This window comes from Arvicola amphibius, chromosome X (assembly GCF_903992535.2).
Source record: "Arvicola amphibius chromosome X, mArvAmp1.2, whole genome shotgun sequence".
NCBI lineage: Eukaryota > Metazoa > Chordata > Mammalia > Rodentia > Cricetidae > Arvicola > Arvicola amphibius.
The window spans coordinates 109,926,681-109,941,053 of NC_052065.1; the positions used below are offsets into that span (position 1 = coordinate 109,926,681).

Consider the following 14,373-nt stretch of genomic DNA (forward strand, 5'->3'; position numbering starts at 1 on the left):
TCTACCATCTCATTGTGCAGTTTACTGGGTATTGAACCTGGGACTTCTGATGTACCTGTAGGCCAGCACTCTAACCACTGAGCTACACTCTCAGTGCTCTTCCTTTCTTACGGTCTCTAAGCCCTATCTTTAATTTGACCTTTGCTTTCCCTTCTACTCATCACTCACTGTGTTAGTGTTGGCAGCCCCTTCCCTTCCACTCTCACTTTTCACCTAAGCAGCCCATTGTCCTTTTCCCCTATTAGTTAAAAGTTAGGGTTTTTTCCCTGCCTATTGCTGCATATTTCTTACAGTTCTTAAAATAAATTAGGCTTTATTTCCTCTTTTAAGCCCCATTCCTAACCAAGAAGCTATCTGTAATTGGTACCCCCTACAATTAGCCTGCACAAAAAAATGGACTCCTGTTTTGTGTGTTTTGTGTGTGTGTTTCTTTGTGGACTTTTTGACACTTTTTATCTTACTATATTTTGTTTGTTTCAATTTTTATTGCTGTGTTCTTGCTTGTTTTGAGAGAGAGGGAATAGGGAGAGGGAGGAACATGAAGAAGGTGGGGAGGGCCAGGGAAGAGTTGGGAGAAGGAAAACATGATGAAAATATATTGTATGAGAAAAACTGATGTGGGGCTGTCTAGGTGACTTCGTGTGTACAAGCCTGTGCTGCGCAAGTCTGACACCCTGAGTGGTGACCCCGTGATAGGAGAGAACCATCTCCTGCAGATCATCCTCTGACCTCCCCGCATGTGTTTATAACCAGCTTGCAAATGAATGCACATGCACCCAAACTAATGACAACAGTAGCTGACAAAGAAGAAAACCTGCATGTATGGCTACACATCACATGCGTGCCTGCTGCCTACAGAGGCGAGAAGAGGGTGGAAGATCACATGGAACTGGAATCAAGCAGTTGTGAGCCTCCGTGTTGGTGCAGAGAATGGAACTCTGTACCTCTGGAAGAGCTGCCAGTGCTTAACAGCCCTAACTGTTCTGGAATTTGCTTTGTAGACCAGGCTGGCCTTGAACTCACAGAGAACCGCCTGCCTCTGCCTCCCGAGTACTGGTACTAAAGGCGTGCGCCACCACCGCCCAGCACTGCCAGTGCTCTTAACCACTGAACTATCTCCTCCAGTCTTACTTCTTTCATTCTTAACCCTTAAGGTCTTCCCTGCTCCCTACAGTGTCAGTGACAGTGAACTTGTCATTCCTGTCAACATGCCCCACATTTTATCACTTTTGGCATGGGGTGGGGAGGCCTAGAAGAAAAGAAAACCTATGTTTGTATGTTAATATAAACATATTAACAGTTTCTCATGTCTTCCTGTAAATGCCATTGTTAATTTTGTTTTATAGGAAGTGTTGCTGTTAAAAGTTCTCAGAGATTCAAAATTCCATTGAATGACATCTTTAGGTGCAATAGTTTATTAACTCTCAACATCAGTTCTGTGGTCCAGCACTACTGGGACATTCATGTACAAGCTTTTGTTCAAAATGACACAGTGAGTAAAAATGGTGAGTCCTAAAATATGGATTTATATTATATGACTTATTTTCAGGTAGCATTCATTGAGGGCATCATCTGAGAACATTTCCTAAAGGCACAGTCTAAATATTTTCAGTATGATAGAAATTCTTCTTTGTTTGTTTTGGTTTTTTAAGACAGGGTTTCTCTGTAGTCCTGGCTGTCCTGGAATTCATGCTGTTATTCCAGCCTGGCCTCCAACTCAGAGATCTTCCCACCTCTGCCTCCTGAGACTAAAGGTGTGCTCACCATGCATGCCCGACTTAAAAGTGATAGTCGTTCTTACTCGTAATTTCAGCTGCAAGTTTATTATACACAAGGGATGGCATGTGTGTGTGGGTGTGTAGTGTGTGTGGGGGGGAGTGGGAGAGCATGCACTCTGGAGGCCAGGGGTCAACCTTGGATATAATTTCTCAGGTCTACTCCACATGGGTTTTTGCCATAGGGTCTCTCACTGGCCTGGAAAGTAGTCCTGAGTAGGTTAGGCTGGCTGTGCAGTGAGTTGTGGAGAGCTACCGGTATTGCAAGCATGCGCCTCCATGCTTAGATTTCTACAGGAGTTCTGCTGTTGTCTCAGCTCTCAGACTTGCAGAGCAGACCTTACCAGCTGAGGTATGTCTCCAGCCTCAGCCTTGGCTGATTTTTGAGACAGGACTTCGAACTCATAGAGACCAGGCTAACCTCCAACTCCTAGAGATCTACCTGTCTCTTCCTCTTTCTTAGACTGCTTGCATTAAAGATGTATACCACCATGCCTGATTCTGGAATGGTCATTTTTGATGTTTTTTTAATTTTTATGGGTGTTTTGCCTGCATGTATGTCTGTGCATCATATGCATGCCTGGTGTCTGATCTCCTGGAAGTGGAGTGACAGACAGTTGTGGGCCACCTGAGTTCTGGGACTCGAACTCAGGCCCTCTGGAAGAACAGATAGAGCCATTTAACTAGCCCTTGGAATAGTCTTTAAAAAATACTTTCTATGATGTTTTCAGCTTATAAAACCTGACCATTGACCAAATCTTCAAATAGTTGGCCATGTACTCTTAGCAGTTCTGTGCCCAAAGTTTAGAAATTAGATTTCTGTGTTCTAACCTTGACTTTTTAGAAGTTGGTTTTAAAATAATTTTATATGCCTTTTAATGGAAATGTAATAATTTCATATTCATTATTAGAAAACTACTAACACTTTCTAAGAAGGATTTAAATGCCTGTGACCTGCTGTAGGGCTAATGGAAACAAAAGATTCCTTTGTATTTAAATCCTTAAACTATTTACAAATTCTTTTTTTTTTTAAGGAAGCAGTATCCTTCCTCACAGTGGTTGTATGTTGGAGGGAAAAGGACATTTTAGCTGGGGGTGGGGTATTTTCAGACATGCTATGAATTTCTCGTCAGAGGCAGGAGAAGTTCTTTGAAACAAAGACCTTTGTGGGCCGGAAAAAGAAGAGTATGTGGCCACCCTTGAGTAGCTACAACCTTTTCATGTGTTCTGAGTTTGTCTACTCTGGTCAAAACTCACAAGAAATTATCTGTATATGAAATAGTAATTTAAGAACCTTGCTTCATCCACTTTAAAAATATACCACCAAGCTCTTTATATGCTTGAACTAACACTGTAGACTCTGAGAACCTAACTCTCAGAAGTAGTTTGCTCTCCTCTGGCCTAATGAAGCACGACGACCACTATGTCTCATGTTATCCTCTGTTTTAGAATACGTATGTGAGGAAGACACATCTGGCACCACGGTAGCGCCCGTCATTCACACTACTGTGCCATCTCCAACTGCGACACCAACTCCAACACCCACTCCAACTCCAAAGGTTGGAAACTATTCCGTTACTAATGGCAATGCTACCTGTCTGCTGGCTACCATGGGGCTTCAGCTGAACATCACTGAGGAGAAGGTAGGCTTGTTCTTATCAGCAAAAAAATGTCATCACAAGTAATGTATAGCCAGCCCTTCCCACGCACTTCAGCACTGTTATTAGAATCATTTAAGTTTAAATGCAGATTTAAGTTTTGATTAGTTTGGAATAGCTATAACCATGTGAAGCATGATTAATAAAAACTCAGGGTCTGAAATTGGGGTTCAATCTGAAGATGTGGAAAGCAAAACAGCCAGCCACTGGCTCTTACCTCCACCTCAGTCCGAAAATGGCGATCCTGCCTCCCGGAATCTCAGAAGGAGACTGCATTAAGAGTTGTCTTCCTCTCTAGGGCTGGGATTAAGGGTACGCACCACTGTCATTAAAGGCATGCCCCCCTCAGTTTCTGTGGCTACTAGTGTGGCTACTGAGATTAAAGCTGTGTGTCATTATGGCTACTGAGATTAGAGGTGTGTGTTACCATAATCTGGTCTGTAAGGCTGACCAGGGGGACTGTTTTACTCTCAGATCTTCTGCCAGTCTTTATTTATTGAACTACAATTCAAATGCAACTACAACCATGAAGACTTAATGACATCCTCAAGGCATTCTGACCAATAGAAAACCTGCCGATTTAAAAGACTTCTTCATGCTTTAGATTCTACCAGCCTTCAGTAGCTCAGCATACATAGTTCACTTGGGAATGTGGATAGATAGATACAGTTGAGTGGTGGGGCACTTGCATAACATGCACAAGACACTGGGTTCTATCCCAACACCACCAAACAATAAAAATAAAACCAAAGCTCTTTCACCTTTTTCTTTGAACCACACTGTAGGTTGATGTGCCAGAACGAAGCTATTTGATGAGTCAGAGCCCAGATAGATGCGCCAAGTACTTGTTTGGTTGCAGTACCTCAGTGGGGCACCAGGGGGAGTGCCATTGAACAAATTCCATTTTCAAGATCCTATGATTGAAACAAGCGAGACAGATGGCTCTTGTGCTCTGTAAAAGTGTGTTTATTTGGCTCATTACTGAGGAAACTTCCCTCTTGTTATTGTTGTTGAAGTTGACTGAGTCATAGCTTGAGGAATTGTGCCAAGTTTTCTTGAAAGTAAGACACCATGAATTCAAGTATTGAAACAAAGGAGTTTTTGTTGTACATTGAAGTTGCTTTTTATCAGAGTATAAGGCTGTGCTATGGACTTTTAGTTAATCATACCTTCCTTCTGTTTATTCTCCTTAAGGTGCCTTTCATTTTTAACATCAACCCCACTACAACTAACTTCACTGGCAGCTGTCATCCTCAAACTGCTCAACTCAGACTGAGCAACAGCCAAATTAAGTATCTTGACTTTATCTTCGCTGTGGTGAGTGCCAACTGTTTTCTAAAGTTAAGTTCTTTCTCTGAAAAGTACACCCGAAAGTCTAAACAGCGGTAGGTGTATGTGTGGGGGATATTTGGCTGTTTTCCCTTATAACACTAACTATAAAGTAAAGCTAACTTATTCCTGCTTGTCTCTGAGTCAGTTCAGTTTTCTGTGTGCTGGCCTCATGTATTAGTAACCACAGAATGTTGCCATTCTGCCATTATGAATACTCCAATTTAGGAGCAAGAATGAACTGACATAAAAAACCTAACTGTATAAATATTCCATATGTAATTAGTTTTTATTTTTTTCAAGACAGGGTTTCTTTGTGTAGCTTTGGCTGGCCTGGAACTCTTAGATCAAGCTGGTCTTGAACTCACAATGATCTACCTGCCTCTGCCCTCCTGAGGCATGTGGCACCACCTCCCAGTTTAAGATTCCTTTTTAAAAAGATAAATTTATTATTATGTGCATTGGTGTTTTGCCTGCAGTATGTCTGGGTGAGGGTGCCAGATCCCCTGGAACTAAAGCCCCAAACAGCTGCAAGTCCCCATGTGGGTGCTGGGAATTGAACCTGAGTCCTGGTAGAGCAGCCACTGCTCCCAACTGCTGAACCATCTCTCAGTCCTCATTAAGATTTTTATAATAGTGTCTGTATTAGTAATAGCTAGCATTAATGAGCATAGTCAGCTCTTTGTTTCTCTAGGTCTTGCATACACAGATTAAACCAACCTTGAATCAATATTAAGTAAAAAGGTCTGGGGTTCAAGACTGGTGGCAGACACTCTTTTTTTTTTTTTCGAGACAGGGTTTCTCTGCAGCTTTTAGAGCCTGTCCTGGAGCTAGCTTTTGTAGACCAGGCTGGTCTCAAACTCACAGAGATCCGCCTGCCTAGTGGCAGACACTCTTGCTTAGAATGTTCAAGACCCTGTGTTTGGTCCCCAGAACCACAAAAAATTGCATTTATACTGAAAATGCACAGACTTTTTGTTATTAAAATGTAAATAATACAACATTCCTCTCGTTTGTACATGCTTCAGGGTGTGTGTGTGTGTGTGTGTGTGTGTGTGTGTGTAGGTCAGAAGATAACTTTTGGGAGTTTTTTTAATTTATTTTTATTTTATGTGCATTGGTGTTTTGCCATGGGTGTAGGGTCCCCAGGAACTGGAGTCACAGACAGATGTTAGCTGCCATCTGGGAATTGAATCAGGGTCCATCTGGAAGAGCAGTCAGTGCTCTTAACCACTGATACATCTCTCCAGACCCCTACACTATTCCTTTTACATAGCATTTATATTTAAGGATTATAAGTAATTTGGGGGATGATACAGAAGACATGTGTAAGTCATAAGCAAATAGCACCATTTTGAGAAAGAGCATCCTAGATTTTGGTGGTTGTAGTGGATCCTGGTGCTAATCCTCTGAGAATGTGAGGGACAATTCTCTTGTTATATACAGGCTCTGTGTTAAGTGCATACATTGACTCATTAAATCAGGATCCTCTAGTGCCAGCATTCAGACTTTTGTTGCTCATGCTTATGTCAAGAGCTGAACTCTGAGCAGTTAGGCATACCTGTTCTACTTGCTAGCATCCGTTAATAGTTGACCTTAATATCTAACATCTCAGAAGCAATTACTAGTCTTAATTTTATGTGATTGGTGGATGTGCATGTGCAATAGTAGCAAATGGGAATGAAGAATAGGAGATCGTTATGGGTGAGGGAAGATGGGGAGCCACCACCATTCTCAAGCAGTACTGTTGTATAATTGTATAAAAACCACTTTTGCTTTCAATTCATATTACTATATATGTAGGGATGGGGATAGAGTCTCAGTATCTGATATATAAGAAGTAGCTATCAGCCAGGCAGTGGTGGTACATGCCTTTAATCCCAGCAGAGATTTAATGGGTAGGCAGAGGCAGGCGGATCTCTGTGAGTTCTAGACCAGCCTGGTCTACAAGAACTAGTTCTAGGATAGGCTGCAAAGCCACAGAGAAACCCTGTCTTGAAAAACCAAAAAAGGGGGGGCAGGCAAGGTGGTATATATCTACCTATAGTGAAGCAGGAGGATTAAGAGTCCAAGGCTAACTGGACAGTAGGCACTGTCTCAAAAAATAATACCCAAGAACAAATGTCAGTATCTCATTTCACCAGGCTCTTCAATACCGAAAGGACAGGCCTGATGTAGGAGGTCCTTCTGTCTATGTGTTGCTTTCATTGGTTGAATAAAGAAACTGCCTTGGCCTTTTGATAGGGCAGAACATAGGTAGGCAGAGTAGACAGAACTGAATGCTGGGAAGAAGGGCAGATTCAGAGAGCCACCATGGAGACGCCAGGTCAGACATGCTGAATCTTTCCCGGTAAGCCATGACCTCGTGGTGATATACAGATTATTAAAAATGGGTTAAATCAAGATGAAAGAGTTAGCCAATAAGAAGTTAGTGTTAATGGGCCAGGAAGTGTTTAAATGAATACAGTTTCTGTGTGATTATTTCGGGTATAGGCTAGCCGGGAGGCTGGTACAAAGAGCCACCCTCCTCGTACAACACAGGCCTTTGTAGTAGTAGTGGTATGGTGTTAAGTTCTTTGGACTTTCTTGTGGGGCCTGTCACCCAGCTCCCAAATGAACCACAAATGGAGGCGTATTCTTAGTTATGAATGTCCAGCCTTAGCTTGTCTTGTTTTTTGCCTATTTTCCTCAATTTATAAATTATCCTGTCTATTTTTTGCCTCTTGGCTTTCCTGTTCTCTTACTTCTGTAAATCTTATTCCTACTCTATGAATTGCTGTGTAGCTGAGTGGCTGACCCCTGATGTCCTCCAACTTTTCCAGAGCCCCTTCTTCCAGTTCTTCCCCCCCTCCCTCCCTCCCTCCCTCTCCCTCCGTCCCTCCCTCCTTCTCCCTCTCCCTCTCTCTTCAAGATAGAGTTTCTCTGTGTAGCTTTAGAACCTGTCCCTTAACTCCCTCTGTAGACCATGTGGCCTCGAACTCACTGAGATCTGCCTGCTTCTACCTCTCTAGTGCTGCAATTAAAGGTGTGTGTCACCATTGCCTGGCCAGTTTTCTCCTTCTGTATATACTCTGCCTGCCAGCCCTGCCTATCCTTTCTCCTGTCTTGCTATTGGCTGTTCAGATCTTTATTAGACCATCAGGTATTCTAGATAGGCAAATATCACTGCTTCACAGAGTTAAGCAAATGCAACATAAACAAAAGTAACACATGTTAAAATAATATTCCCAGCAGGCCTTCCTTCACTCTGACTCTCAGGCATAGCTTGTGAAGCCTGAGCACAGCAGTATCCAGTCCATATATTTGTAGCCAGACTTTGGGTTTACATTCCAGCTCACTGATTACTAATTGGCAGCAGTGGGGGAGGTCACTTAGCAACTCTGTGCTTGAATGACTCATCTTCAATAATGGACACAATAATGGCATCAGTAGTATAGAGGTGTTGGAGCCAGGGTTGGTGGCATAGGCATTATACTCCCAGCTACTTGGGAGGCTGAGATAAGAGGATTGAAAATTCAAGGCAAGACTGTGCTATGTGATTTCAGTGCTAGTCTGGGCAACTTAGTGACACCTTGTCTCAAAATAGCAAATAAAATTGCTGGGGACATATAGTTTGGTGTCAGGATGCTTGCCCCACATGTATAGAATGCTAGGATTAATCTCCACTATCTCACATACAGAAAGAACAATGGTTGGCACTTAGTTCTCAAGTGTGTGATAGTACTTATTTCTGATTGATTACCTTTGCTTATGCTATTGCCTTCTCAAATATATTCTTTGTCCATTTGTTTTGTAAACAAATCCTGCCCACCCCAAATCCACCATCCCTCCTCAGCTGGCATGACTTTTGCATCTTCCCTCATTGGAAATAATTTCTTCCTGTCAATTTTCTTGCCACTTTCTTTATGTAACAGGATTAGCTTATTTGTATATCTTTTCTTTAAAGTCCAGGGGCCAGTGGGGTTGGTGTGGGGAGCAGAACTCCAGGGCTCATAAATTCTAAGCAAGCCCTTGACTTTTTGTTCCTTGGCAGATGGCAAGCAGTAGGGAGGGCAAGATTGTAGAAGGAATGATGGGACTGTATCCCGGCTAGCTTTACCCAAAATAATTACACGGAAACTGTATTCATTTAAACACTGCCTGGCCCATTAGTTTCAGCTCTTATTGGCTAACTTCTCACATCTTGCTTTAACCCATATTTAGTAATCTATATAGCACCACGAGGTGGTCACTTACCAGGAGAGATCTTAACCTCCATCTGTCTTGGAGAGGAGAAGCATGGTGACTGCCTATGGCGACTGCTTATGGCGACTGCCTGAAGCGTCTCCCCAACTCTGCTTCCTTTCTCCCACAATTCTGTTCTGTCTACTTCGCCTACCTAATTTTCTGTCCTCTTAAAGGGCCAAGGCAGTTTCTTTATAAATCAATGAAAGTAACACATAGACACTCTTCCATCAGAAGATACACGTCTGTTTCAACTTGTTAGTTCCATGGAGCGCTTAGATATATTACTGTGTGTATACTAAGCACTTATATTCTTGGAATGGCTGGTTGATCAGTTGAATGTTTCAGAAAGATACAGATGGGGAGGCGGGGCTAGGTAGAGGGATACTGGATAGGATCCACACCACAATGGGATGACTAGCTCAGAGTAACCTATTTTATATTATGGAGATCTAGAAGAGGGGACCTCAAAGCTTCAAACATTAACAGTTTGGGTCTGGGGAGATGGTTCAGAGGTTAAGAGCACTGACTGCTCTTCCAGAGGACCTGAGTTCAATTCCCAGCAACCACATGGTGGCTCACAACCATCTACAATGAGATCTGGTGCTCTCTTTTGGCCTGCAGGTGTACATACAGACAGAGCACTGTATATATAATAAATGAATCTTTAAAGAAGCAAGAAAACAAAAAAAACATTAACAGTTCTAATTTTAAGGTGAGGGGAATGCCAGATACCTTTATTTGATTAGTACACACTGTAGGCATGTGTCAGAATATGACATCGAGCCCCATTAACACATATAATAAGTGCTGGGTGTAGTGCTGCACACCTTTAATCCTAGCACTTGGGTGGCAGAGGCAGGAGATGTTTGTGAGTTCCAGGCTAGCCTGGTTTACAGAGTGAGTTCCAGGACAGCCCTGGATATGTAGAGAAACCTTATCTCAAAAAATACATATAATTAATATAATCAGTGGGATGTGGTAGTGCAAGCCTTTGATCCAGCACTTGGGAGGCAGAGGTAGGGAGATTGCTGAGTTGAAGCCAGCCTGGTCTACATAATAAGTTTCAGCCTATCCAAGGCTACACAGCAAGTCACAGTCTCAAAGTAAAAGTAAGATATATGTTAATTAAAAAATGAAACTACCCAGCACTTGGGAGGCAGACTCAGGGGGATCTGTGAGTTTGAGGCTAGTCTGGCCTCTATAGTGAGTTCCAGGACAGCTAGAGGATATATAATAGACCCTGTCTTACAAAAATAAATGAGTAAATAAAATTAAAAACTGGGGCAAGGTGGGTCAGTGGGTAAAGACATTTGCTGCCAAGTCTGATGATATCTTGAGTTTCATCCCAGAACCAACATGGTGGAGGGAGAGAGCCAAGTGCCATGAATTGTCCTCTGATCTCCACATATGCCATGCTATGAGTTTGTGCATGCACATTCGCACAGGTAAAATAAATAAGTGCAATAAGCATGTTAGTAGGTAAACATTGGCCTGATGATGTCCTCAATTGAATAAGACTTGCATGTTACATGCAGTAAGCTCTGGGTTCCAGCCCCAAACCACAAAGGTTAGAAAAAAAATAAAATGCAAATGTAATAGGATTAAAAATCAATATGGTAAGCAAATAAAATAGATAATAGTAATGAAAATAAGGGAACAGAGCAAACACTGTCAAGGCCCAGCACTCAGTAAGTATGGGTGGGACAGGGGATGCTGAGGTTACATTCGGAAGCCAAGATCTGGTTTGAAATCCAGTAACAGGTTCAGAGCTAGAACCGAGTGGCCAGCATGGAACACTGATATGACTTGCTGACATGTCATTGGACAGGACGTACCCCAGTGTGGTGCATATGACCAGGCCCCAGCTCCCAGAGAGTCTTGAGTATGGCATTCTAGGTGGGCTGTAAAATTCTGTGCTGTTAGCCAGGCTCAACAATTCTTTGTAGGAGTGTCCTGGGCTGCCAAGGATTAGTAAGCAGTGGAAAGAAAAACAAAAGTACAAAACAAAACACTAAAAAAAATGAATGAATACATAAAAAAAATAGAGGAACAGAACTGGAGGATCTGAAAGAAGGGCAGCCTGGCATGGTGGCACATACTTTCAAGCCCAGAACTCAGAAAACAGAGTTCAAGTCTAGTCTGGTCTGCAGAACAACCAGACAGTCTTGGACTTCCAGGATAGCCAGGACTACACAGAGAAACCCTGTCTCCAAAAAAAAAAAAGGTCACATTGTGACCTAGGCTAGTATGGACTCAGCAAGTGACAAGAAGAATAAAAGAGAGATGAATCATCCTGTATTCAGGAATGCTTGAATGCCATGATCAAAGAGTTTAGAAATAAAATGGATTGGAAAATAGTTTTGTTAAATTAGTGAGAAGATTTAAATTGTAGTTTATACTGCTGGCTGATGTCTCGTGGTTTCCTCAGCTGTGCTGTTAGTACTCCATTGCTATTCTGCAGATATTTATTGACTGTTTCTTTAGTCAGCTGTGATTAACTGGAAGCTCTTTTTCAAACAGAAGAGTGAAAACCGATTCTATCTGAAGGAAGTGAATATCAGCATGAATTTGACTGATGGCTCAGGTAAGCACAGCACTGGCCTGGGGGAGAGGAGTGTAGGTTTTGTAAAAGGAGTGGAAATAATTAGCTAATGACAAGATCATGTCTTATGAAATAGAAGATATTATATAAAAAGTATTTCTTGATCACAACTTAAAACCTAATGTAGAACTCTATAGTATACTTGCAAAATCATCTCCCTTGCAGGGTCATCTTTTCAAGTATGGTGGATAATTGTTAAGGAAACAAGTGCGTTCTAGACTACAGAACCATTTACAGAAAGATTAGGGAGAAGTGGATGTGATGGTGCATTCCTGAAACTGCAGCCTTGGAAAGCAGAGGCAGGATCATAAGTTTGAGGACAATCTGGGATGCATAGTGAACCCTAGGTCAGTGTGGGCTATATAGTGAGATCCTGTTTCAGAAACCAAAGAAAATACAACAAACAAGTGAACTCAGTGATGGCAAGAGTTGCTGTTGAACTGAGTGATGGTAAAATTGCTGTGTTCTAGTGAAAACCCTCAAGAAAGTGCTAGGGAGTTAGCTAAGTTGTTCAAGAGCTTGTAAGCACAAAACCCAGGTAAAAGAAAGTGTGTGCAGTGGTGTGCACTTGGGCGTTCAGTGCTAGGGAGGCAGAGACAGGTGGATCCCTGGAGCTTGCTGGCCATCTTACTTGGCAAACCATAAGCCAGTGAAAGACCCTTTGTCCACTGAAGGATGTGATCTGGCTATCACTGCATGCTTATACACATGCAGCTCCAGGTGCATCTATACAGACACACACACAGACGTACACGTGCGCGCACACACACGAGACACAACCCTAACGACTGATTTTTCTTTTGTTGATAGATTAAGTAGTTAACTTGCCTGTTCTTTTTCCTGCAGTTTTCAGTGTTGCAAATAACAACCTGAGCTTCTGGGATGCCCCTCTGGGAAGTTCTTACATGTGCAACAAAGAGCAGGTGATGTCCGTGTCTAGAACATTTCAGATCAACACCTTTAACCTAAAGGTGCAGCCTTTTAATGTGACAAAAGGAAAGTATTCCACAGGTAAGAGTCAAGCAAACTTTATTTATTATGTTCCTCTATCACTTTATGCTGGCCTTTCCTCTGAGTCTGTACATGAACATAGAGAAATATGAATTCCTTTCTTGATTCTGATAGAAAGCTCTCACAGCCTGAAAGAATCATTTGCTCAAAATAGATGTAATTTTTCAAAATCTGAAAATCATTTAAAGTATTTAAGGGTCCTTTTTAATAAACAGGTGCAGCCAGTTGTGGTGGCGCACACCTTTAATCCCAGCACTCAGGAGGCAGAGGCAGGTGAATATCTGAGATTGAGGCCAGCCTGGTCTACAAAGTGAGTTGAGTTCCAGGGCAGCCAGGGCTACACAGAGAAGCCCTGGCTTAAAAACAAAAACAGGTGCTCGCCTAGGGTTGGATTTGGGTGGGGGTTACACTTGGAGTATTACATCTGCCTTCTTGAGACCATCCTCTTGGAAAACATTTTCATATCCAAATAAAAACAGTTTGGTTTGATTTGCTTAAGACACAAGATAAAGAGTGGTAGGTAGTTCTCACATCCCATGAATTCTAGTCTTGCTAGCCAAAATGATATACAGTTCTTAAAGCACGTCTTAATTCAATTAAGGCTTTTTGAAGACCTACTTTGGGCTAATGATGGCCTTTATCAGGTTTTTAATGAAATCCTCATGTGGGGTTAATTATATTTGTGTGAATATGAAAGATGTTATGTTTTTGGTATTGCAGATTAAAATTTGCATGACTGAAAGAAAGTACAGCAAATTCCTTAAGTGACTTATGCTTTTAAGCCAATTACTTAAAATTGGGGCTTTGTGGAGCAGATCTTTGCTGAGAAGAGCTATTCCAGTCATCCCCATCCTTTCAAACACTTAATCTAGAGGTCGATAAGTAAATGGAGAAGCTGTGATTAAAGTGTATGTGCTGTGGACTATTCAGCCGCCTTTGCAGTGGGTACCAAAAGCCTAGTGGTCTCGTTTGGGGCCCAAAGACACAAGCCCTGTACCCTCCCATTCTTGGGAGAAGAAAGGTTAATCACAGCTTAAAAAAATTTCAAGACTCCTTTTCCATGCCAGGAGTGGTGGCCATCAGTACTCAGGTAATCAAAGCAGGGGTATCTGGAGGTCAAGGTCATCCTGGGCTATGTAGTCAGTTTGAGGCTAGCCTGCTGTTGTATGAGATCCAGCTTCAAAAAGCCAAAACAGAATCCAATTTCTTCCTGTGTTTATTTTGTCTATTACTTTAATTATTTTGATCCTGTAAATAGATTTATTTTCTAAGTCGTCATCTAGCTCCCCTACACTATCCTAATTTGAGGTTTTGTATTTAGAATTTAAAATCCGCTGCAGTATTATTTTCAGTTCAGGTCTGTTTATCTAGTTGGCAGTGGCCCCAGATGAGCTATGCTCTTTGCCTAATTTGAACATTTCGGTGCCAGAGAGATATATAACATTTAATACTGATATTGAATGCATGATCTATTTATGGAACTAGGTTCTTGGTTGTGCGTAACTATAAATATAACACCCAGGTAATACTTAAGTGTATTCAGGGAGGAAATAGAATTGCAGTCAGGTTGGAGAGTGTTGATTGGATATTATTAGTTCAGACTACTTGCTATAAATAGAAAAAATAGCCCCTCTGACCTCCTATTCTGAGCTAGATTGATAAAACACGTAGTAAACACACTCAAATTAGTAAGCGGTCCTAGTTTCTTAATTATTCCACCCACCCAAATCACATATTTTTAGCCAGGGACATACAAGCTTTTTGAGAAAAA

At 41.9% G+C, this 14,373-nt stretch overlaps 1 protein-coding gene across 2 annotated transcripts in view; it reads left to right on the forward strand.

Annotated features, from left to right (window-relative positions):
• Lamp2 (lysosomal associated membrane protein 2) overlaps nucleotides 1-14,373 on the forward strand; it is a 49,173-nt gene that overhangs the window by 24,313 nt on the left and 10,487 nt on the right. For both annotated transcript variants that reach the window (XM_038315983.2, XM_038315984.1), the window contains exons 4-8: nucleotides 1,347-1,505; nucleotides 3,225-3,418; nucleotides 4,628-4,750; nucleotides 11,510-11,573; nucleotides 12,438-12,602. In XM_038315983.2, coding sequence (XP_038171911.1) covers nucleotides 1,347-1,505; nucleotides 3,225-3,418; nucleotides 4,628-4,750; nucleotides 11,510-11,573; nucleotides 12,438-12,602 — 705 coding nt within the window. The remainder of the gene's footprint in view (nucleotides 1-1,346; nucleotides 1,506-3,224; nucleotides 3,419-4,627; nucleotides 4,751-11,509; nucleotides 11,574-12,437; nucleotides 12,603-14,373) is intronic.